Source organism: Lepus europaeus, chromosome 18 (assembly GCF_033115175.1).
Source record: "Lepus europaeus isolate LE1 chromosome 18, mLepTim1.pri, whole genome shotgun sequence".
In the NCBI taxonomy this organism is placed as follows: Eukaryota; Metazoa; Chordata; class Mammalia; order Lagomorpha; family Leporidae; genus Lepus; species Lepus europaeus.
In genome coordinates, this window is record NC_084844.1 from 16,031,950 (window position 1) to 16,058,848 (window position 26,899).

General features: G+C 40.2%; 1 protein-coding gene across 4 annotated transcripts in view; it reads right to left on the minus strand.

The window, feature by feature from the left end:
* TLK2 (tousled like kinase 2) overlaps positions 1-26,899 on the minus strand; it is a 139,655-nt gene that overhangs the window by 22,395 nt on the left and 90,361 nt on the right. For all 4 annotated transcript variants that reach the window (XM_062175639.1, XM_062175638.1, XM_062175640.1 and 1 more), the window contains 6 exons: positions 24,293-24,429; positions 16,206-16,358; positions 13,658-13,724; positions 11,874-11,971; positions 10,263-10,344; positions 1,278-1,369 (listed from right to left, as the gene is read on the minus strand). In XM_062175639.1, the coding sequence (XP_062031623.1) occupies positions 1,278-1,369; positions 10,263-10,344; positions 11,874-11,971; positions 13,658-13,724; positions 16,206-16,358; positions 24,293-24,429 (629 nt within the window). The remainder of the gene's footprint in view (positions 1-1,277; positions 1,370-10,262; positions 10,345-11,873; positions 11,972-13,657; positions 13,725-16,205; positions 16,359-24,292; positions 24,430-26,899) is intronic.

The window sequence follows — 26,899 nt, forward strand, 5'->3', positions numbered from 1 at the left end:
TGGTTGGAACAGCATGTGGTTTCCTTCTCTGACGTGCTCCTGTCACTCCTGCTGCATGCCGTTCATCCCTGCTTGTCAAGTGCCTGGAATGCGGCTGCCTGCCTGTCACACCTGCAGGGGATGGGGTGGGAACCACACAGCACTCCTTTTCCTACCCATGCCTATTTCTCTTAACACTCCCACAGAACCTTTTCTCCAGCACTGAGCGCCACCGCCAACCTGTCCACAGAGGAGGAGTTCTCGGGTCCCTGATGAACAACAGGTATAATGCAAGAACAGCTTTTGTCCAGGTCTCAAGAACTGGCTGATGACACAGAGACGTTAGGTTTTCCCCTGGAGATTTAGAGGCCACTAAAATGCTATGTCAAAGTCTTCTACCCTCCACTCCCCACTCCGAAGTATTATTTATAAGAATCAAGACTGCTTTTATAGGACAGGTGAGTCTGTTTCTATCAAAAGGCGCTTTATCTCCTCCTTTGAGGAGCAGGGTCTGTCTCAGTCAATGCTAGCACCTACAAAAAGGAAACAAAACGAAGCCCAGGGGGGAATGGCAAATTAAGTCTATGTGGCTTCCAACGCAAATGGGCCACCAATGTGCCAGTGCACTGAGGCTTGGGTAATGTAGGTGAAACCTGACATTAGCTGAACAAGGAAATCCACAGCTATACATGTACTAGCTATTCATGCTAAAGACACCACCCTCCTAACCCCTCACCTCCAGGACAGAGGAGGGCTGCCACTAGCAGCACACTTAAGGGAGAGGCACAGAAAGAAGAACCCTGAAATGAGAACTGGAGATAGGAAACTGTGAGGAACGCCGAGGGGCTCAACTCCTCACCTAGGCACCATCAAGGCGCACCGCACGCCCTGTCTTCTGCAGAAGGAAATGACTGCAATAGCAAAGAACCCACCCCCAGCTCCCCAGGGTCCCCAGACCACTGAAGGACACCTTTACTCGGTATCTACAGACAAGCAACAATGACGTCTGAGCCTTTACTTCTGTATTTATTGTCCCTATTTTTTAAATACAGTGGAAGAGGTTAAGAGCATGGGCTCTGGAATTGGGATGTATATGCCAGCTCTATCATTTCCTGTTACTGAAACTCTGTAAATAAGAGTTTCTTCGTAAGTAAGACACACAATGAAGATATTCACTCTTTTAGGCCAGTTATGAGGATTAAATGAAACAAAATGCAACAACACTGCATACAAAGATCTTAGCATAACACTTAAACACCAGCTATTAGTATTAAATTTTGAAAAAAAATCACGCTTACTTGTGGTAATTCTCCTTTTTCTCATCTCTCCAGTTTTTATTTAACTGGTGAATTTTCACAGCTACATATCTTTGCTCTGTTAGATCAAATGCCTATAAAGGAAAAGAATAAGTCATATTCTGGACAAATGCTAACAAGAATTATAGGCAACTAACTTAAAGCTTCTATTTACAGATCAACACAATCAACACACAAAATACATTATTAAATAAAAACAGCAGCAAATGATAGCACATCACATCTTGTTTCAGTGTTGCACCATCTTCTTGAAACTTGTGATTAGATCATTTAGACGTCTCCAGACGCACTGGCACCAAGGGGTTTAGAACATAAAACCAAGCACACACCACAAACAGAAAGACAGCCCATGTCTTAACAGCCACTTCCCAGCAATTCTTTCTGGACGTTGTCTATCTCATTTGGGACCGCTCTCCCTTGGGTTTTCCCTCACCACCTCAGCTGACACTGGCACTTCACATGCTTCAACAACAAATGTTGCTACTTTTGAGATCCTGGAGACCCACAAGACCTATCCCCAGGAGACAACAACCCCTCAGGATATACCTCCTTGGTATGATGATTTAGAAAATAAACTGTAATTTGGTATGTTATGTTTATGAAATAAAAACAAACAAAAAAGGAAAAACAATCAGCCTTGTCTTCAGTTCTACCCCTACAAGCTGGGTAAATGAAAAGCAGTTTTGATGCCGACCGTGGTTGAAGTTAGTCAGACCTCGTCAGCTCGCCAGCACTGCTCAAACGAACAGGCTTTCCCCAGACAGAGACATCACTGCTGGAGAATCTCACTTCAGCCAGGCAGTCTAGGTCCTGGGGTGATGAGGGGAACAACAGAGGAAGCTGGGTATAAATTACAGTATAATAATACTTTAACACAATAAGAGAGTCCGTCATATAAAAAGATTTATTGACAAACCCTTAGAATGAAGGTTTTCTTAGCTTTTCAAAATCAGATAAGAAGCTTACTGCTTCAGTTTTAACACTCTTCCCACGCATTTGCCAGTTTCCAGGTATGCACAAATAGATAAGAATGACAGGTTCAGGATACACTGTCCAGAAACAGTGATGGTCACTGTTCTACAGATCTCTTTAAGGGTCAGCTCCTCTAGGACACTATGACATGTAAGAGACGGTGACGGCCGCTTCTAAAACAGACCCTTTTCATTTACACTCTCTTAGAACAAGTATGTTTCAAAATACAAACCCACTCAATTTATACATAATATCTTATTTCACAGAAACAGAAACTTCTGAGCTTTATTTTTCTTACAGTCTAAAATCTACCCACATGCAAGTAACCATCAGAGCTTCACTGCAGAAAACCATCTGAAGCCATTAAAAACCTTATTTGTAAGAGCTCTAATACTATAGCCAATGATGCTTCTCCACTACCATACCACACTTCTGAATCCAAGATACTGGGATTCAGCATTGATTTAAGGCAGGCTTTGGAACATAGAGAAGAGTGAAAGAGTAACTACATCAAATGTACACATCATTCTAGGCAGCATCCAGATTTCAGAAATATATTAGGAAAAACTAGGATGATGAAATCATGGCAAGTCTTTGGGAAGTGCTAAAAAGAAATTTTGATCATTTATTTACTAAAGATTTATTTATTTACTTATTCAAAGGGTAGAGTGACAGAGAGGAAGGAAGGGAATGGGAGAGAAAGAGAGAGAGGAAGTGAGATCTTCCATCTCCTGGTTCACTCCCCAAATGGTTCTAACAGCCAGACATTCCATCTGGTTCTCTCACATGCGGCAGAGCCCCAAGTATGTGGGTCATCTTCTGCTACATTCTCAGGAACATTGTTAGCAGGTGGCACTCAAATCAGTACTCCAATATAGGATACTGGAGTTGCAAGCAGTAGCTCAACCTGATGCACCACAACACTGGTCACTTTTAAGGATTTTTTAAAAAGAGCAGTGCTTTCTATTTGAGAAAAGCAATCTTGGAGTCATTGTTAACACCGACCATGTTTCTATAAGACACATTTGTAGTATCAAACTTGCATGATGATGGGCTCATTGTTTCTAAAACACCTGAACTTTCTCTGGAAGGTATCAAATAGGCATAAAGATTATGCCGAGTTCCATCAGCCTATATGAATTTCCACATTTACGTGGTCACTTGAAGTCTGTCAAAAATATTTAACTGACTTGTACTAGAATCATTTTAAAAGCTAATTTTCCTACAGTGTTAACACCAGAGATTTATTTCAACTCTAGTTAACAGTTTCTTTTGATTGCTTGATGTGAATTTTGGTTCATTTTTAAAAATTGTCCCTTTTAGTCCCATCCTGGTCTGGTCATCCTTGCAATATTATTTAATAATCCCAAGCACTTTTTCCTTTATGATAATTGAGCCTGTATGAACAATAATCCTAATAAATATTAATAAATGTGAATACTGTATCTTAAAAAAAAATCCCAAAGAATGTAAAGCTGAGACCTGAAGAGATTTCTGCACAACCAATATTAAAGCAGCACTACTCACAATAGCTAAGACAGCAGAAACCCAGAGGTCCACTGAGGGAGAAATACACAAAATGTGGAATACAGGACAGTACTTCAGAAAATTTGTGGAAAATGAAAATAAAAAATGTTCATTTTGGTGTAAAAAGTTTTTGAAACTCATATATAATTTCTATATGCATTTTTCACAAACTTCTTAAAGATCCTAACATGTGGGTTGCAAAATTTTTTCTGCATCAAAATAAACTAGTGAGGATTCCAAGAAGGCAGAACAGGGAAAGGATATACTGCTTTGGGGTAAAGGAAAATAGTAGCAAAAAAGTGGAGGAAGTGAATTCCCGCGGAGAGCTGGAGTGCAGTCTGCAATGGAAATTCTACAGAAGGAACAGATGTGCTGGATCAGCACAGAAGGTGCGAGCACAGACACAACACGTGATCCTCACAACTGAGAGCCAGAGGAAGCCCTGGCTTTGAGACCAAGGAGAGCAGAGTGCAGCAGCCCATTGATGTGGCAGCGCAGGCGAGTGCTGAACCTACTGTGGGCTAACCCAGGGCATCGATCACCTCGGAAGAGAGGAGGTGAGGGTGGGATTACACCAACAGAAGTGATCACACCCTCTCCCCTTGTGACAACGGAGAAGATCTACCACATCCACTTGGATGTCAGCCTGGATACTCACCCCACTCTGGAGCACTGACCAGAGCACCCTAGACACACCCAGGACACGCCTCTCAGTATTCACTGAAACAGTAGATATTCCACTAAGCCACAGAGACATAGTTCAAACAAAAGCCATTAAAGGAGAAAACCAACAAGAATTTCCACAAATGCCTAATAATAAATGCGTAAGTTCATGAAACAAGAATAAGGAAGACAGCATGATTCCCCCAAAAAGAACATAATAACACTTTAATATTGGAATGTGAAGATGGGGGCCAGTGCTGTGGTGCAGAGGGCTAATGCCCTGGCCTGAAGCACTGGCATCTCAATTGGGTGCTGATTCGAGACCCGACTGCTCCACTTCCGATCCAGCTCTCTGCTATGGCCTGGGAAAGCAATGGAGGATGGCACAAGTCCTTGGGCCCCTGCACCCACGTGGGAGACCTGGAAAAAGCTCCTGGCTCTTGGCTTCAGATAGGCACAGCAAATTCACAAGTCAACAAAATCCATATATTACATGGAAGAAAAATTTTCCCATGAAATTGCAATTTTGAAGAAAAATCAAACTGAAATATTAGAAATGAAAAATTCAAATGTCAAATAAAAAACACAGTGGAAAGCCTTAACAACAGACTTGGTGAAGCAGAAGAAAGAATATCTGAGCTGGAAGGCAAATCTTTGCAAATTTCTCAGACCAACAGAAAAACCAAACGAAATTAGAAAAATTAAAAACCATGTTGGAGATTTATGGGATACTATCAAACTACCCAACATATGGTTCTTAGGAGTTCCTGAAGGTGTGGAAAGAGAGAATGGATCAGGACAGTTCAGTGACATAATTACAGAAAACTTCCCTAAATTGGAGAAAGAAAACGATGTCCGAGTACATGAGGCACATAGAACTCCTAACAGACATGACCAAGAAAGATCTTTACCACGACACACTGCAGTCAAACTTTCAACAGTAACACATAAAGAAAATATTTTAAAGTGTGCATGAGAGAAATACCAAATTACTTTCAGAGGATCTCCAATTAGACTTAAAGCTGATTTCTTATCAGAAACACTACAGGCTAGGAGAGAAAGTCTTAGAAGAAAAAAACAAGAATATTGAACTCTGCAAAGCTCTTAATTATGAATGAAGGTAAAATAGCGACCTTCCAAAACAAAGAGATATTGAAAGAATGTCACCACTTGCCCAGCCTTACATAACATGCTTAAGGATGTACCATATAGAGAGACACAGAAAGATAGTCATCAGTATGAAAGAATGTGAAGGCAGAAAATCTTCCAGTGAAAGTATAAATGAAATCCAAAGAATGCAAATATTAACAGGAAAATGGCACAACCAAAAAGTTACTTATCAACAGAAACCTTGAATGTAAATGGCCTAAATTCTCCAGTTAAAAGATATAACTGGTTGAATGGATTAAAAAACAAAACCCATCTATTTGCTGCTTACAGGAAACATATTTCACCAAAAAAGATACATACAGGCTGAAAGTGAAAGGATGGAAAAAAAGATATTCTATGGTAATAGAAAGCAAAAATAAGCAGATGTAGCCATACTAATATCAGACAAAATAGACTTTAACACAAAAACTGTTAAAAGAGACAAAGAAGGGCACTATGTAATGATTAAGGGATCAGTTCAACAGGAAGATGTTACTGTTGTAAATGCATATGCACTCAATGCCAGGGCACCTGGATATTTAAAACAAATGTTTATGGATCTAAAGGGAGACATAGGCTCCAGTACCATAGCAATGGGGGACTTCAACACTCCACTTTCAATAACAGACAGATCAACTAGATAGAAAATCAACAAAGAAACAACAGAGCTCACTGACACCATGGACCAAACGGACCTAACTAATATCTACAGAACCTTCCATCCCACAGTTGCAGAATACATTCTTTTCATCAATGCATGGAACTTTCTCTAGGACAGACCATACGCTAAGCCATAAAGCAAGTCTCACCAAATTCAAAAAATTGAAATCATACCATGCATCTTTTCTGACCACAATGGAATGAAGCTGGAAATTAACAACTCAAGAATCTCTAGAACATATTCAAATACATGGACACTAAAAAACATGCTCCTGAATGGAAAACAGTGGCTCACAGAAAAAAATGAAAAGGGAAATCAAAAAATTTCTGGAAACATGATGATGACAATACAACATATGGGATACAGCAAAAGCAGTGTTAAGAGGGAAGTTTATAGCTATTGGTGCCTACATCAAGAAATTGGAAAGGCACCAAATAAATGAGTTATCAATGCATGTTGGCTGGCACTGTGGCTCAACAGGCTAATCCTCCACCTAGCGGCGCCGGCACACCGGGTTCTAGTCCCGGTCGGGGCGCTGGATTCTGTCCCGGTTGCCCCTCTTCCAGGCCAGCTCTCTGCTATGGCCCGGGAAGGCAGTGGAGGATGGCCCAAGTGCTTGGGCCCTGCACCCACATGGGAAACCAGGAGAAGTGCCTGGCTCCTGCCTTCGGATCAGCGCAGTGCGCCGGCCGCTGGAGGGTGAACCAACGGCAAAAGGAAGACCTTTCTCTCTCTCTCACTGTCCACTCTGCCTGTCCAAAAAAAAATCAATGCATGTCAAGGACCTAGAATATCAACACAAAAAACCAAACCCAAATTAGTAGGAGGAAAGAAATAATTAAAATCAGAGAAGAAAAAAACAAAATTGAACCAAATACAAAAGATCAGTGAAATAAAGAGCTGATTTTTTTGAAAAAATAAAATTGATACAGCATTAGCCCAACTAACCTAATAAAAAAAAAAAAAAAAAAAAGGGAGGGAAAAGACCCAAATTATAAATCAGAGATGAAAAAGGACATGATGTAACAACAGATACTGGGGCCAGTGCCATGCTTTCTATGCCTGCAGAGCCAGCATCCCATATGGGTGCTGGTTCTAGTCCCGGCTACTCCTCTTCCAATTCTACTCTCTGCTGTGGCCTGGGAAAGCAGTACAAGATGGCCCAAGACCTTGGGCACGGACACCTGCACCTGCACCTGCACCCACATGGGAGACCCAGAAGAAGCTCCTGGTTCCTGATCGGTACAGTTCCAGCCATTGCGGCCATTTGGGGAGTGAACCAGCGGATGGAAGACCTTTGTCTCTCCCTCTCACTGTAACTCTCTCTCTCAAATAAATAAATAAAATCTTTAAAAATAAAGAAAAGGAGGCCGGCGCCGTGGCTTAACAGGCTAATCCTCCACCTTGCGGCGCCGGCAAACCGGGTTCTAGTCCCAGTCGGGGCGCTGGATTCTGTCCCGGTTGCCCCTCTTCCAGGCCGGCTCTCTGCTGTGGCCTGGGAAGGCAGTGGAGGACGGCCCAAGTCCTTGGGCCCTGCACCCGCATGGGAGACCAGGAGAAGCACCTGGCTCCTGGCTTCAGATCAGCGAGATGCGCTGGCCGCAGTGGCCATTGGAGGGTGAACCAACGGCAAAAAGGAAGACCTTTCTCTCTGTCTCTCTCACTGTCTAACTCTGCCTGTCCAAAAAAAAAAGACACATACTCTATGATTCCACTTATATAAGATATGTGAAAGTAGTTGAAATTCATAGAAGCACTAAGTGGAATGGTGGTTACAAAGAGCTAGAAGGCAGAGAGAAGGGAGAGTTCATTAATGGCCTTAGATTTTTAATTCTGCAAAGATTCTGGTGCTCTGTTTCACAAGAGTGTGAATGTACTCAACACTACTGAACTACTCACTTAAAATTTTGTTATGTATTTGTTACCATAATAAAAAAAAGTTATAAAAACATAAACTAAGTATATGACTCAAGATAAGAAATAAACAAAAACAAAGCAGAAAAGAAAGAATAAAGCAGGTGTCAACGCAACAGAAAACAAACCAGGCAGTAGATTTATTCAACGAAGAAGATGTTTCTTAGAAAACAAATAATACTGACAAATCTCCTATAGGTCAAGAGACACAAAAATAATACTGTTCATAAGAAAACAGAAATATCTAAGGAATGGATTTATTTATTAAGATGAAATAGAAGATTTCCCAGAAAAATTAAACTACCAAATTTGACATAAGGAGAAAATCAGAACAGATCAAAATTTGTGGGAGAAACTGAAAAGATAATTGAATGGCTTCCTCTAAAACAACTCCTGGAAGGTGGTTTCTATGAGCCAGTACTAGCAAACTTACAAGGAGTCAACAACTTCCAGGTAATGCAAAAGGTTCCAAGAATGGAAAAGAAAAAATTCACAATTTATTCTAAATAGCAAGGTTAATTATGACATCAAAGCTCAAGAAGACTGCTTTTCTTAAAAAAAATTGATATACATTAAAAATTTTATTCATGTGAATAAAAAATTTGTATTCATTTGAAAGGTAGAAACAGAGAGACACAGAGAGAACTTCCATACACTGAGTCACTCTTCAAATGCCCATAGCAGCCAAGGCTGGGCCAGGCTCAAGCCAGAAGCCCAGAATTCCATGCAGGTTTCCCATGTGGATTTCAGGGCCCCAAGTACTTGAGCTATCATCTGCTGCCTCCCAGGGTGTACATTAGCAGGAAAGTGGAATAGGGAGCAGGGATGTGACTCACAACCAGGCACTTGGATATAGGATAAGGATGTTCCAAGTGGCATCTTAGTCACTGTGCCAAATGCCTGCCCCACAAAAAGGCTGCCTGCATATAAAAGGGACCATGGGCCAGTCCAATTGATGAGCAGGGATTAAAAACTATAGACAAAATACTAGAAAATAAAATCAGCAGTGCATTAAAAATTATACTGTACTTCTAGAAATGGAGAACAACAACTGTACAACATTGTGAATGTACTTAATACCATTGAACTGTACACTTAAAAATGGGTAAAAAGGGGGCTGGCACAGTGCCATAGTAGGTTAAGCTACCACCTGCAGTGCTGGCGTCCCATATGGGCACCAGTCCCAGCTGCTCCACTTCTGATCCAGCTTCCTGCTAATGAGTTTGAGAAAGCAATGGAAGGTGGCCCAAGCGCTTCCCAGAGGAAGCTCCTGGCCTCTGGCTCCTGGCTTTGGTCTGGCCCAGCTCGAGCCATTGCGGCCATTTGGGGAGTGAAAGTGAACCAGTCGATGAAGATCTCTCTCTCTCTGTGCCTCTGCCTCTTTCCCTTTCTGTAAACGCCTTTTAAATGAATACGTAAATCTTTAAAAAAAAAATTGGTTAAAAAGGTGTATATGTGTATATATATATATATGTATATGTATATGTATATGTATATATGTATGTAAATACATATAAATCACAATAGGTAACTGACAAACAATTGAACTAGTTTACCTGAAATAAAAACCATTTATTTTACTCAAAAGATTTCTAACAGTGAAGACTGCACTTCTGGAAACAGGGACCTCCCAAAGCTGTGCAGTGAAGAGTACTTACTAAATCAATTCTGCATTTTATAGCCAGCTGCCAGAATCACGTAGAGAAATTAAACCAGGTTATGGTTAAACGTGATATGGATCTGTAACTATATTTAAAACTGTCTAAATCTCTCAATCTGGAAGCATGATGGTCTGTACTCTGCTGTCCCAAACTGAAGCTCTCTAAGCCAGGATACCCTTTTGAATGTCAATGCTAACAAACAACCTTAAATGACACTCTTAAAAAATCACTCTCATCCTCTGCTATCCCGATGCTCCATCACTTAAGTTTATGGGAAACAGTTTTCCCAAAGACAGAGATTTATTTAAGATTTTCAATTTCAGTCAACAGATGACTCTGCTTTCACTATGCAGGATGCTCTCCAAGTTGATAGTAGGCAAAATTTAACCCCAGTCTGGGTTCCCAGGTCCTCACACTTACCTTGTAAACTTCACTGAAACCTCCTCTCCCCAGAAGGTGTAACAACAAGTATCTGTCATTTAGCGTTGGGTGATCTTTAAATCTGTGGAAACAGGGAATATGTAACACACACCTTGAAATCAAGGGCTATAGTCTTCCACAGTTATAGAATCCAAAGAATTACACACATGATTCTACCATGATTATAGCTGCTGCTGCTGGTTTAACAATCAATACCAACATCGGGAATCCTGAGCATAAAGCTCCCTAGCTCAAGGAAGCAGCACCACTACAATAACAGCAATGGCTCTGGAGCCACAAGACACAGGCACCGTCTCCGCACAGCCATAGTTAGACCCACGTCCTTTCTTGTTCTCCCCATTTCCGCCCTGCTATGAAGTGATGGGGGTTTGGGGGGAAGGGGATTTGATTAGATAACATTTTCAACCTGCTATTTGGCTCCTCCAAATAATCAAAGAGGCACAAGCTCTCACCATTTCAAAACTACATACAATAAAATTCCAAGATATTTTACATTGCCTTAAAAAGGGTCTGACTATTAGCAAGTGGCATGATTTATGTGCATTCACTTCTCTCTCTTTAAGGCAGAAGTCTGCTATAAGTGCATTGCCCATTTAAGATTCTTCCTTGCTTCCTTTTCTAAAAAAAAAATGAAAAATAAACGACAGTTCCTTGCAAAGAAATTTCAAAATACCTTTACCTAGTTGCTGACTTTAAACAGCCTCACAAATAATCCTGAAATCACTTTAAGAAAGCAGCATGCCTGTGGGGAGAGATGCCATTAGTTGGACCTCAAAGATCCAAGTGTGACACTGTTGGCCACACTAGTCTGGGTCTCTGGTCAAGTTAACTTAATCTCTCCAGGCTCATTTCGTGATTGATGTATTAAAGATGACTGAGTTTTCATGAGGATTAAATGAGAGAATGTAAGGGCACTTGGTCCCATGCTTGACACATAGAGTTCTCAGTAAATGGTAAACTGCTGCTGCCTGCTCCTTTACAAAAGGAAAGGTCCATGCTCACCTTGGCCCAACAAAAAACAAGCTGTGACTAAGTGAAAAAAAAGGTTGAGTCAGGTAAACGTGGGAAAGAATGGATTACTTATAAAAGCTTTTTTCCTATTGGTAACATATTATCCCCAGTTTCAATTACTTAAGTGAATTATCAACAAAGGTGGGTGTTAATATAAAATAAGTGTGCTGAATTTAAGAGTCATACTTAAAATCTCCACACCCAAATAGTTCTTAAAGGTCATTCTAAAATGGAGTGCCCTATCCTTTCCACAACACCACACTGTGGGCCCATGCTCCCCTTCCTCAAGGTTTAGTAGGGAAATCTGAATAGGCAGATACATCAAATATTTAGGACTGCAAAGCTATAGTTTTAGGAACCTTTACTCCTTAAAAATAATATATGCATACATAAATTCTTACATATTTAAGTCAAAGCAAATCACAATTTTGTTCATAAAAACTGTATTACACTCTACAAAATACACTGTCGAATCATTTACCAAATTTCTATTACGCAAAAACATCATTCTAAACCTTTCAAACTAATGTCAGAGAGTGCTCAGCAACCTCCAACCCAATATAGCCCCAAGTTGCTTACTGTGAGTTATCTTCATTATGTATCCTTTTTAGTTCCCTGATATGTAGATTTCTAACCCTTTCTAGCCTTTCCAGCTCGGCCTGGATTTCTGCTTCCTCCTAAAATGAAAAGAAAAAAATAGAATGCGGGGAACTTTACTTTTTCAGTCTCATTTCAAAAACAACAGTAGACATTTTTCAATGGAAGATGCTTTGCATTGAAGAAAGATTTATTTGGAAAAAAAAAACAAAACAAAACTAGAATGTTATCACTAAAAAAGCCCACAGAAAGTAATAAAATTCAAACCACATACAGGAGTGCAGGGAAAAGTGAAAGTCTACCACTGTCCCCCTCCTTCCTCTTGGTGCCCACCAACACTATTAAGTTTCCTGTGTTTGTGGAAATGCTTTGTGTATATACACAGAGGCATGCAATACTGCTCACAAAACTCAGGTTCTCTTCACTAACTATAGATTATATGTAGTGTCTTAAGTCCAATTGATTAACAAGATTGGAGAACCCAGTGGGAAAAAAAGAAAACCAGAATGTGAAACACACACACACACACACACACACCCCAACGGTAGTTTATTATATGCTTTTTTGCCATTATCAGCATGAATACCATCCACCAATAATGTATGGGTTGATGAATTTTAAGAGCTGAGCAATCTACATCTAAGACATCTCAGTGAATACCTTCAATATTACAATCTGTTAAGTGCACTGTTTTATAATATGGTTTATGCAAGACCACTTTTTAGTTAGTTAGAATTAAGAGCTACTATGTGATTTACCACACCACAAGAGTCTTAAAATCAATTTTAGACCACCTGGAGGCTGCCACAGGGAGTAAAGCTGTTACAGTGCCAGCATCCCATATGAGCGCCAGTTTGAGTCCCAGTTGCTCTACTTCCCATCCAGCTCTCTGCTATGACCTAGGAAAGCAGTATAAGATGGCCCAAGTCCTTGGGCCCCTGCACCCATGTGGGAGACCCAGAAGAAGCTCCTGGCTCCTGGCTCCAGATGGGTGCAGCTCCAGCCATTGCAGCCATTTGGTGAGCGAACCAGTGGAAGGAAGACCTCTCTTTCTGCCTCTCTGTAAATCTGCCTTTCAAATAAACTAATTTAAGAAAAAAAATCACCTGTTCTGGTTGTAGGTTTAATTTTCACTCTAAGGATAATCACTTGGGAAGCCTTATGACATTACACCTTTTGGAGAAAAGCTTTTTTTTTTTTTTTTAAAGTGTATTTATTTATTTGAAAGAGTTACAGAGACAGAGGGAGAGACACACAGATGAGAAATCTTCCATCCACTGGTTCATGATAGAGACACACAGAGGTATCTTCTATCCACTGGTTCACCCTCCAGATGGCTACAATGGCCAGGGCTGGGCCAGTCTGAAGCCAGAAGTCAGGAGATTCTCCCAGATCTGCCATATGGATAGCAGGGGCCTAAGCCCTTAGGCTATCTTCTGCTGCTTTTCCCAGGCCATTAGCAGGGAGTTGGATTGGAATGAGAACCAGTGCTATATGGGATGCTGATGTTGCAGAGGGCAGCTTTACTTACTGTGACACAACACCAGACCCTGCAAAGTAATCCTGACGGGTGGTTGGAATTGATTTGAAAATAAAAAGAAATGAGGTCTGCCATTAGACAAGAAGATGTGACAGTGAGAGCAGCATACTCAAGATTTCTGTAGCTACACGAAACTATTACATTTGCCCCAATGACCAAACAGCTTTCACACTAAATATAAAGTAGAAATCATTTTTCCCCAAATGTATTTTCTTATTACACTTACCTTTTTAAGATGACCTAATCTGAGTTTGAAGATTTCTTCTTGTTCATGGTATTCTGCTAATGTTAACCTGGAAAATAATGGTGGAAATTTCAGTAGTCATTTGAAATCATAATGTACTTATTTAATAAGAAATGTCCAAGATGCTATATAGTATATTTAGTCTCATAGTTAAAAATTACTAAAAGATTATCTTGCAGAATTGAAGAGAATATCAGATACAATGAAAAGGATGTACTCCAAAGCCAAAGTCTAATTTGTAAAATATGAAAACAAAGGGACTTATTTTTATATTATTTATGAAATCAGTTTTGTCTCAGACATTACACAGATGAAAACCAATTAGGAGCAATAGCCCCAATTTTTTTTTCTAGAAATATTTTCAGGGGCAAGACAACAGGACAATGGATTTGATTATTCTTAATGATCCTCAGACTTTGACACTACAGTATCAAGGAGAAAGACACAGTGGAAAATCCGTCTAAGCTTTGGAGCCCAAGGAGTAGTAAGGTTCAAGGCAAAACTGGGTTGCTAGTCAGGTAGCCCTGAATAAGTAACTTTAATCTCTTAAGTAAATTTCCTGAAAATGCAACAAGTAGTAATACTTAACAAAGTGTTCTGACTATTAAATGAGAGTGCAAAAAGAATACTGAAAATGGTACTTAAACCAATTCTCAAAGCACTGACTCTATTGGTAATCACCCATTTCACGTTCCACGTATTTCCCCTGCATCCCCATATCTCCAGAACGTACAAGTAATAACTGATTTCTTACTCCTTTCTCCCCAGTTTCTCCACATGAAAGAAGCACACATACATATTTCAAAGTTTTAGAACTCACTGTTTAGATGTATTCTAAATACCAGGAAAATGAAGAAACAGCTATCTTAGCAAACAAGAAGAGTTACAAAATAGAGCATTTGAGTTCTAACTCAAAGGAAATAGGAAGAGTATAAATAAGACATCCATTAGGGTTATTACTGCATTTCGCACCAGTAAAAAAGGGACTAGAACTAGGAATTCTCTGCTTGAAACAGGTTCAGTACCAGGACAGGCTTGTTTTTGGCTTCTAGTCAAAGAAAGCGCCACGTCACAAATATTCTAACTAAAAACTGGACTAAAGTTTTCTAGTTTGCATTTTACACAGAACTCTAGGCGGCAACTTCTCACAGACATACTCCCTGCCTAGAACAAAATCTGTTGTTCTGTGGCAAAGAAACAAGCTACACTTTATTTACCACTCTTAAGCCAATGGTTTTGTGCACTAGCATTAAATGATTTTTAAGTAATAGAGGGAAAATCCCTGCGAAAAAATAACCAGAGTTACAAAGAAAACAATGATAATCTTTCAAATCTGGGCTCCCACTTGACCTTTTTTTTACCTAAAATAAGCACTTAACATACTCTAAACAACTGTCAAGGAAAAGATTTACCCATAAGACATCAGCTAATCACTATGGGGAAAGTAAGGATTGGCACTAAGCCATGTTTATCACTGGAACAGAGAAAGATGCATTTCTGGGATACCATGGACTTTAATAATGGTATAATATTACTATTATTATATTTGAAGTAATTATGGGTTAATATGTTTTTGTGAACTGATGTACAAAAACATAAAAAGACAAAAGACGTATTGGTCAATAAGTTAATGTTATCCCTTTTCAATAAAGTAATGTTATCCCTTTTATTTGTGGCTACCTTTGGATATGAAACTTACTTGCATTGAAAGAGAAAGGAAGGAATGAAGAAGGGAGGCATTTGTGCTTAGGATTTTCAACCCCTACTATACATGGCAGCTCTGTAACAGTTGTTTACTGACAGAAAAAGATGACCACACTGCAATTTACGATGCTGATGTTTTCCTTAGGTCCCAGAATAGGAAAAAATTCTGGTGAGGTCAAGATTTGGCTTATTGGGAAAACGTCCTTTTCCTAAAATAACAGCTTTTTTTTCCTGGCTTACTCTGTCAAGTTTCTGATTGTTAACAATGTGTTCTTTGACCAATAAAGAGCATTCTTCAGTCTGAAATAGTAGCCAGACAAGCCCCATGAGATGATACCAATATTCCATAACGTACAGTAACATACCAGAGTACTTCAAAAAATCCATGGAAAATGCAATTTAAAAATGTTACTGTTTGTGCTCACAATTCTGAAATCCATAATCTTTCCATAAACAGATTTTTCATGAGTTTTCATAAGATTCCTTGTTTACAAGGACTTCAAATTTTTTTTGTACACATATTTGTCTTAAATCAATTTTCTATGAATGTTTGAAGTACCCTGCATAAGCAATATCATTTGAATATACTGACATCCAATCTGTTCTGAGTGGCCAAAAATCACGACATCAAATGAAGTGATATTATTTCTTAGCGTTCAAAACTCCCTAAAGAGCAGAACTAAGGTTAAGCAAATCTATTAATTTAACTGAAAAACAGCTTAAACCCTGTAAGACCTCTCTAATTCCTGTTTCCAGTGGAATTCATTAGAACATTTGCATTTTGGGAGAGGATGTGATGTCTCAGTCATATCTATAAAGAACATACGTTTCATTTTCAGCTCCGTTGGTCTTGCTTTTCCTCTGCTTCTGCTCAGTGGTTGCTGGAGGGGCCTGACCCATGGCAGGAGGTTTCCGCTTTGCTAACATTTTCCGCTGTCTTTCTATCTCCTCCCTCTGTGAATTTATCCTTTCTTGTTGCCTAGAGATATAAAGGTGTTGCACAGAGAAAGGTCAAAAACAATTCTAGCAGCAATAGAGCAAACAAAAATAACTCACTGCTTGCATATTTGCTGAACTTCTGATTCCAGTTCCTGCCAATGCACACCCTGTGAGCCAGCAAGTGATGGTTCATTCAAGTACATGGTCCCTGTAACCCAGTCTTGGCTGTTGCTGGTGCTGGGGAGTGAACCAGTGAATGGAAGATCTCTCAATATCTCTTTCCCTGTCTTTCAAATACAAGAATAAATAATTATATTTTTAAAAAGTTTTAGATTTTGGAGATTTTGCATTTCAGATATGGGATACCCAACCAGTAGAGTCCATGCAAATATTCTAAAATCCAAGTAACTCCAAAGTCTGAAATACTTCTGATTTCAGATAAGGGATACTCAACCTGTAGTATTCAAAGTAGGAATCAATAAAAATCCCATTATAAGAGCCGCTTTGTAATTCTACCTTTCAAATAAATAAATAAATCTTTTTAAAAAAATACATACATATATGTATATGTATATGTATATGTGTGTATATATATATATATATATATATATATATTCAGATAATAACAGAGCTTGCTTTAACATGAAAGCTGATGTACCCAAAGGTCAGTGTTACATATTAATTATAAGGACACCCATATCAATGCTAGATATTCTAAGACTGTTCAGCTATTCATACTGAAGAGTAAGACTCTGATAGTGGCACTTGCTTTAGGTTTATTTTTTGAGTACAGAGTACAAGGTCTGGATTGTATCAATAAGCTAAAGGAGGAATCATGTCTTAGCAGCCTTTATATCCACCAGCACACATAACAATGGCTTTTGTAGAGCTGATCCTCAAACATTTCTTATGCAGCATCATAAGAAAGACTATTTCATCATCTTCTACGGAAGTACTGATGACTCAATAAACCCTTCTCAAATTTAACAAACTCTGTTTAAAAAGCCAAGAGAAAACAAGACCATGAGTCTTTTTTTTTTTTTTTTTTAAAGATTTATTTATTGGGGCTGGCACTGTAGTGCAGTAGGTTAATCCTCTGCCTGCGGAGCCAGCATCCCCTATGGGCACCGGTTCTAGTCCCAGCTGCTCCTCTTCTTATCCAGCTCTCTGCTATGGCCTTGGAAAGCAGTAGAAGATGGCCCAAGTGCTTGGGCCCCTGCACCCATGTGGGAGACCCAGAAGAAGCACCTGGCTCCTGGCTTCGGATTGATGCAGCTCCAACCATTGGGGAGTGAACCAACAGATGGAAGACCTTTTTCTCTGGTTCTCCCTCTCATTGTCTGTAACTCTAGCTCTCAAATAAATAAATAAAATCTTAAAAAAATGTTTATTTATTTATTTGAGTTACATAGAGAGAGGCAGAGAGAGGAATTCCATCTGATGGTTTACTACTCAAATGGCTGCAACAGTTGGAGCTGCGCCGACCCAGAGACAGGAGCCAGAAGCTTCTTCCAGGTCTCCACGTGGGTGCAGGGGCCCAAAGACTTGGGCCAACTTCTTCTGCTTTCCCAGGCCATAGCAGAGAGCTGGATCAGAAGTGGAGCAGCCAGGACTCAAACCGGCGCCCATAAGGGATGCTAGCACTGCAGGCCAGGGCATTAACCTGCTGCACCACAGCGCCAGCCCCAATCATCAGTCTTAGGCGCCACTGTGCACTGAACTGTGTCCTTTTTAAGACATGTTAAAGTCTTAATCCACAATACTTCAGAATATGACCCTATATGGAAATGGACTCATTGAAGTATTAGCTAAGATCAGATCATACTGGAATAGAACAGGCCCTTAATCCAATATGGCTCTGTCATTAACAAGAGAGGAGGCACAGAGACACATGGGGAGAACACCATATGAAGACAGGCAGACTGAAGTGCTGCTGCCACTAGCCAAGAAACATGCAGATTTACCAGGACCCTGAACAGGCAAAGGATCCTCCCAGGATCCAAAGGATTCTCCAGAAGGAGGATCCCGTGCCTTGAATTTGAACATTTGGCTTCCTGAACTGTGACAGAATAAGTTTCTATTGCTTTAAACCATGTAATTCATGCTATTTTGTTACAGCAACTTTAGAAATGAAAACAGATTCAACAGTAAAGCAGTATTACAGACCCCAACCATACTAGAAGTAACTAGTTGCTAGAAGTAACTAGTAGGAGAGGTCTTAAAAAATAAATGCACATATTCTCAGACATTAACAGCAACAGGAAAATTTGGTAAGTGATGTACAAATGGCACATGAATATCTCAGATGAGAACTTCTTAAAGTCCATTTACTCTGTACTAGTAATGTAAAATAGAATAGATTAGAGGCTGGCGCTGCAGTGTAGTAGGTTAAGAATCTGCCCGTGGCACTGCCATCCCATATGGGCGCCAATCAAGCCCCAGCTGCTCCACTTCCGACCCAGCTCCCTGTTTATGGCCTGGGAAAGCAGCAGAGGATGGCCCAGATGCTTGGGCTCCTGTATCCATGTGGAAAACTCAGAAGAAGCTCCTGGCTCCTGGCTTTGGTTGGGCCCTGCTCCACCTATTGCAGCCACTTTGGGAGTGAGCCAGCAAGTGGAAGACATTTCTCTCTGTTTTTCCCTCTCTCTGTGTGTAACTCTGTCTCTCAAGTAAATAAGTAAATCTTTTTTTAAAAAAAAAGATGGAGCGGGCGCTGTGGCACAGTGGGTTAAAGCCCCAGCCTACAGTGCCAGCATTCTATATGGGTGCTGGTTTGAATCCCAACTGCTCCACTTCTGATCCAGGTCTCTGCTATGGCCTGAGAAAGCAGTAGAAGATGGCACAGGTCCTTGGGCCCCTCCACCCATGCAGGAGACCCAGAAGAAACTCCTGGCTCCAGATCAGCTCAGCTCTGGCCGTAGTGATCATTTGGGGAGTGAACCAGAACATGGAAGTCCTCTCTCTCTCTCCGGCTCTACCTCTCTCTGTAACTCTTTCAAATAAATAAAATAAATCTTTTTTTAAAAAAAAAAGTTACACCATTTTGGATCAGATGACTGAAAATCAGAGGGTTCATCAGAAATTGCTTTGTAATGAGTATTGGAACTCCCTACTCATTAAAATACATACTTGGACTAGCATTACAAGACTGAAGTGTAATTTACTTCCTCTCATAACCCACACAGCAAACAACCACTATGCTGAACATGGGTCAAATCGCATTAATGTACTTTATTCAAATATGAAAGAAATCTTAGTAAAGAATTTTAATTGTCTTGCCACTGAGTCTTATTTATATAAAAAAGTATACACTAGTTTTTAACATTACTTTCTTGGAGCTATCAAGCTACTTTTTCAACAGGTTCAAATATACTACAGAAAGTAAAACTCACTAATCTGGCCCAAAAATTTTACAAATCTGATATGATTTTCTCATTATACAGTAAGCTTTCTGTTTTAGGATCAAAAATCTGTTTTAAGATCAAAAATCAAGGGAGCCAGAAAACAAAGTTAGAAGAAAAGAGGACGGCGCTGAGATGTGGCGCGTAGGGCCACCATCTGCAGTTCCAGCATCCCATGTGGGCACCAATTTGTGTCCTGGCTGCTCCACTTCTGATCCAGCTCTCTGCTATGCCCTAGGAAAGCAGTGGAAGATGACCCGAGTCCTTGGGCCCCTGCACCACGTGGGAGGCCTGGAAGAAGCTCCTGGCTCCTTGCTTCAGATTGGAGCAGCTCTGACCGATGTGGCCATTTGGGGAGTGAACCAGCAGATGGAAGACCTCTCTCTCTCTCTCTCTCTCTCTGCCTCTCCTTCTCCCTCTGTGTAACTATGACTTTCAAGTAAATAAATGAACCTTTAAAAAAAAAAGAAAGAAAAAGGAAACAAAGTTAGAAAAAATAGAACTGTGTGGAGACTCCTGTTGGCTACACTTGATTATCTGATTTGAATTTTAAATGTCTTTTTTCTTTCTTTTTTTTTTTTTTAAGATTTATTTATTTATTTGAAAGTCAGAGTTACACAGAGAGAGAAGGAGAGGCAGCGCAAGCAAGTGAGAACGAGAGATAGAGAGAGAGAAGGAATGAGGGAGGGAGGGAAGGAGAGAGAGAGAGAGAGAGAGAGAGGTCTTCCATCCGCTGGTTCACTCCCCAGTTGACCACAATGACCAGAGCTGTGCCGACCTGAAGCCAAGATCCAGGTGCTTCTTTCAGGTCTCCCACATGGGTGCAGGAGAGGCAGAGAGAAAGAAAGGGGGGGAGAGAGGGAGGGGGGGAGAGAGGGAGGGAGGAGAGAGAGAGAGAGAGAGAGGTCTTCCATCCACTGGTTCACTCTCCAATTGGCCACAACAGCCGGAGCTGCACTGTTCCAAAGCCAGGAGCCAGGAGCTTCTTACAAGTCTCCCACGTGGGAGCAGGGGCCCAAGGATTTGGGCCAATTTCTACTGCTTTCCCAGGCCATAGCAGAGAGCTGGATTGGAAGTGGAGCAGCTGGAGCTTGAATGGGTGCCCATATGAGACGCTGGCACTGCAGGCAGCGGCTTTACCCACTACGCCACAGCACTAGTCCCAATTTTAAATGTCGTGAGATTTGTCTCTTCCCCTAAGACCTAGTACTGCTATCTGATAGAAATCTTTCTTTCTTTTTTTAAAATTTATTTATTTATGTGAAAGGTGGAGTTACAGAGAGGCGGAGACAGGCAGAGAGAGAGAGAGAGAGAGAAAGAAAGAGAGAGAATCTTCCACCTGCTGGTTCACTCCCCAAATGGCTGCAACAGGCAGAGCTGGGCTGATCCAAAGCCAGGAGCCAGGAGCTTCTTCCAAGACTCCCACATGGGTGCAGGCGACCAAGGACCTGGGCCATCTTCTGCTGCTTTCCCAGGCCATAGCAGAGAGCTGGATCAGTGGAGCAGCCGGGTCTCAAACCGGCGTCCATATGGGATGTCAGTGCTACAGACGGCGGCTTTACCAGCTAAGCCATAGCAATGGCTCCTTGTCTGATACTATTTAACCATCAACTTATTTTGCATGTTGTGGAGTTTCCTCTGCATAGAAATGTCATGTGTGAACTTATCAGATACAGCCTTTTAGAACTAAAGAATTTCAATTCCAATTTATGCATTCAAAGTAAGAAAGAGAATCTATTACTGTACAATGTTAGGCAATAAAATAACTTTAGTTAATAGACATCAGCCAGAAACAGCCTCCAAGGAAGAGACAGATATTCTAACATTTTTGTGACTTAAAATTTTGAGAAAAGTGCTATCTCCCTACAAGGAACAATCTTTGTCAGAGATTTCATTGATATAATCCCAATTTTTCAGCTATGATGACTCTATAGCAGTCATTACTTCATATTCTGCAGCTGTGTTAGAATTCCAGAACCTTTTAAACATCAGATTGCTTATAGAGTAAAAACGGCCAGCGCCACGGCTCAATAGGCTAATCCTCTGCCTGCGGCAACAGCACCCCGGGTTCTAGTCCTAGTCGGGGTGCCGGATTCTGTCCCGGTTGCTCTGCTTCCAGTCCAGCTCTCTGCTGTGGCCCGGGAGTGCAGTGGAGGATGGCCCAAGTGCTTGGGCTCTGCATCCGCATGGGAGACCAAGAGGAAGCACCCGGCTCCTGGCTTCGGATCAGCACAGCACGCTGGCTGTGGCGGCCACTTTGGGGGTGCACCAACGGAAAAAAGGAAGACCTTTCTCTCTCTCTCTAACTCTGCCTGTCAAAAAAATAAATAAAAATAATAGAGTAAAAACACAAAAAAATTTAATCACTTTACATCTCTATACAAACCCATGACCTTTTTGAGTCAAAGTCTCAAGAGACCACCGTCTAATGAGCAATTCTCATCAAGAGCTGGCAGGAATTACTACATCTGAAACTCACTCTAAGCAGTTGACTGCTTTCACCACTAATGAAGATGAAAGTTTTATCTTCTTCGGACCCTAGGCTACCAAATCTGGATACTGGATGGTATGTCACTTTTAAGGCAATTTGTATGTCAGGGTCAGATGTGATGGGATTGGTGCCGTATCTCTGTGCAACTCTTACTTACACTGCCCTGGTATGCTTCTACTATCATCACTCAACTACACCTACAGCTTAGAGTGAACGCTGCTCTGAACCTCTGGTACCTAGCCTAACTAGAAAATCTCTGTTTTGTATATAAGATGTGGGTTTTTTTTGTTTTTGCTTTTTGTTTTTTTACTTAATAGTTGCTGCTTCTTTTTAAAAAAAATTCTACTTACTGATTTTCACTTTATTTGAAAGGCAGAAAAAGAGAGACAAAGAAAAACAGACAGAAATTTTCCATCTATTGGTTCACTCCCCAAATGCCCATAACAACTGAGGCTGGGCTAAGCCAAAGCCAGGAACCAGGAACTCCATCTACATCTCCGAAGTGGGTAGCAGGGACTCAAGTACTTGAGCCATCATTGCTGCCTCTCTGGGTGTGCATTAGCAGGAAACAGGATGGGGAACAGAAGCAGGACTTGAAGCCAGGCACTTCAATATGGAATGTGGGGGATCCAAGCAGCATCTTTGCTGTTGAGCTAAATGCCTGACCCAATAGCCTCTTCTCACATCAAAATATACACATCTGAGATACACTTGTGAAGCAAAACACATTTCAACTAAGTTAACACATAGAATACAATGACTACTGAGGTGTAATCCAGAGCTTAGTTTTAACAAAGTTATAAACATTATCAATATCTATACTTTTTCAGGCATATTTTATATATGTTTCATTATTACTCAAAAGTAGCCCCGGGGCTGCTGCTGTGGCACAGTGGGTAAATCTTCCACCTGTGGCGCTGGCATCCCAAATGGGCAGCAGTTCTAGTCCCAGCTGCTCCACTTCCAGTCTAGCTCTCTGCTATGGCCTGGGAAAGCAGTAGGAGAAGGTCCAAGTCCTTGGGCCCCTGTGTGCACGTGGGAGACCTGAGGAAGCTCCTGGCTCCTGATCAGCCCAGTTCCGACTGTTGCGGCCAATTGTGGAGTCAACCAGCGGAAGGAAGATCCCACTGTCTCTCCCTCTCACTGTCTGTAACTTTACCTCTCAAATAAATAAATAAAATCTCTAAAAACATAATAATTAAAAAAAAGTAGCCCCACACCCATCAAGTCATACTCAGCAGGCTACTTCAGCATGGAAAAACACATGAGAAAGGTGGTCTAGGGAACCTACACCTCACCATGATATAGAGATGAAGTTTGAGAGCCCATGATCAAAAACTACAATGTCTTCAACTCCAGTCTCAGATAAAAATGTTTTAACAGATAAAAATAAGATACAACAAAAGGTACTACAACTTAAAGATTTTTTTTTAAAGTCCTGAGCTATTAGTAGCTATTCAGACAGTTGGAATCAGGATTCTAAATGCTGATTTCCTCCTTGGAGTAAATATTTGAGTGTTTCAAATTAAAAGTTATGACAAAAGAGAAGGAGTACTTGGGATTCCAAGCCAGTCTCAGGCACCCACGGTAGGGCTGGTTCGGCCCCTGCCTTCAAAAGAACTCTCTCTATTGATCGACATTGTCTTAAAAGCCTCAGGGACATGTTCTGTAAGGTTCTTCTATGGTTTTGTACTTAAATCAAGAAATTCTTCCTTATGTTCTTGCCTACTTAATTTATCCTCAGACCCAGAATAACGCTCAACAGACTCCTCATCAAAAGCTATAACACAATTTAAAAGACCTCAAGTCCTCAAGTCAAGATTTCCTTCCGTGGCTTCAGCAATTATGATTCCTTTTTAGCTTTAATGTAGAACTTACTTCCTATCCCTCTGATTATTTAGTTCATTTTTTCCAGGACTCTATCTTATTCTCTGTATTTCTCTAAACATATACTGACTTAAAAATAATAAAAAGATGACTACCACTTCTAGGATTATTAATGACTGCAATTATAGAAAACAAACAAACAAAAAATCCAAACCAACTTTTCAATTCTCCAATTAATCATGACAATTCACTTACTTGATAAGGTTCTGGAAAGCATAGCCATCTGTCCATTGTTCAGTAAAAGAAGCCCCATGTCGGACAGTAGTAAAATGGCCCAGTCTCAAGCGGTCTTGCATGCTCTTATCTCTACATGCCATCTTCTCTTGTTTGGACTTGCGTGGAAAGGATTTTAAAAAAAAAAAAAAAAAGAATTCAACACCAATGGAAGTGAGAAAGACACTTCTTAGAAATACAAACTTTTAGATCATCAGAGAAAATTCTCTTGAAATTCTACACATTTCAGAATAGTCAGCAGGGACTCCTGGATGACATATCACACTTATTCAAACAAAGTGGACAAAAGAGGATAATGAGAACACCAGGTTCTTCCTTGGTAAAGTATCTCTGGTCTGCCTATCATTTTTATCTTAGAGTTCAGCATCTCAAATGTAGACAATCCCAATGCCTAATTCCTAAGTTGTTTCCCTATTTTCTGTTTCTTCTCCATTCAATCTTCCCAAAGAACTGGTATCAATTCATCTTCTCAAAACACTACTTTGCACTCTTCCAGTTTAATGCTCCAAATCTTCTATGGTTTTTTGCGGTCAAACACTGGGATACTAACATGAAAAAGTCCTTCATGAGCTGAAAATTATGTTTATGTGCCCACAGACTATTTACTCCAGACATCTTAACTTACTCTTGAGAACATCAGTTGTTCAACAAATATGAAAAAAATTTACATGACAGGGATGTAAAAATGTTAAGTTACAGAACATGCAGAGAAACTTGTATTTATAGGTTCATCTTGAATTGAATGCATTAAATTGTAATTTTAAGTACAAAGTGTAACAGAGAATTTGCAGGAAAGGACACAGTACTGTGAGATAACACCGGGGATACACTTACTTAAGACGTCAAAAGCAGTTTGTTTCTCACTAAGGTTATTTATACCTGTGGTTTTCCTTGCCTAGAATACATTTTTCCTCTTTCTTGAAGTTTCCTTCCTTCAGCACCCTGCCCTTGATTTCCTTTAGTACATATTTCCCAATATTCCTAATATGCACTCTTTATCTTGTTTCCTTGTGTAGACCGTTAGCCCCCTAAGAGCAGGAGCTATGAATTAGGTTCCTTATATCCAAGCATAACACTGTATGCATGAAGAGGGCACTCCTTTTCAAAGCTGGGCAGTCGTTCACCATATGAACATACTACAGTTGGTACATTTACCCGTTGACAGATGGGTCAAAGCACCCGAAATGTTTCCGGTTTTTTGGCTCCTGTGAATAAGACTCCTATGATACTCTAGAACAAGACTTTTTGTGGGTATTTGCTTTCATTTCTCTTGGGTAAATACTTGGAACAGAATTGAGTCACAGGATGGGTGTATATATACCTTAATAAGATTGTCCAAAAGTTTCCATTCTAACTTACCATTAGTCTGAGAAATTAGGCTGCCCTGAACCTTCAACAACACCTGGCACTGTCAGTCTTTTCACTTTCAGTCATTCTACGGGGTATGTAATGTTATCTCACTGTGGTTATAGTGATGCCTAGTGATGGATGTCTTTTCATATATAGGTCTTTTTTTAAAGATTTATTTATTTATTTTAAAGGCAGAGTTTCAGAGAGAGGGAGGGTGGGAGAGAGAGAGGAGAGAGGAGCGAGGAGTGAGAGAGAAGAGAGAAGAGACAGACATTTTCCATCTGCTGGTCTACTCCCCAAATGGCCACAACATCCAGGAAAGGATGGGCCAAAACCCGGAGCCAGGAGCTTCTTCCAGATCTCCCAGGTGGGTGGTAGGGGCCCAAGTACTTGGGTCATCTTCCGCTGCTTTCCCAGGTGTGTTAGCAAGGAGCTGAATCGGAAGTGGAGCAGCCAGGAAACAAACTGGCATCCATTTGGGATGTCATTATCACAGGCAGAGTCTTAACCTGCTGAGCCACAAAGCCAGCATCTTTATGTTAGTCTTTTGCATATCTTTATATAATCTTTTTTGGTAAAGTGTTCACATATTTTACTCATTTTTAATGAGTTTCCTTTTCATTAATTTGTAAGCCTCTATATATTTTGAATACAAGTTCTTTAAGAGATAATATTGTGAATATTTCCTGAGGTTGCCTTTTCCTTTATGTTTCTTTCTATTCCAGCAGGGTGTATCAGATATTCAATTCCCAAGAACTCAGAGAAAGCATTATATTGGTTTCTTCTTTTTTATATCATGCTTTTTAGAGTATAATACAACTGGTTAATGAGTCAAAGAATGAAACAAACTTCTTTCCAATATCTCCAATCTCAATAAAACAATCTACCTAACAGTGTTCTCTGTTTTTTTAACAGCATTTTAAAGATTGAAGGAAAAGTAAACATCAGTATGAATCAAACCTCTAGCTTGTAAAATGTTGTAATAATGTGATTAGAAAGTACCGTCATTTTAAAAGTTTCAAGAAATAGTTATCAATGACTTTTAAAGGAAAGCTGTAACAAATCAATTACTATAAGAAAGGAGAAATCAGCCAAATGGAAGTAATTATATGACAACTTGGTGTTTTTAAAGCACAAAGCATTTAATTATCACATTCTTATATACTTAAGTTACTCCAAATACTAGCTCTGAAATGGAAGTATTTAACTGATGGTAAA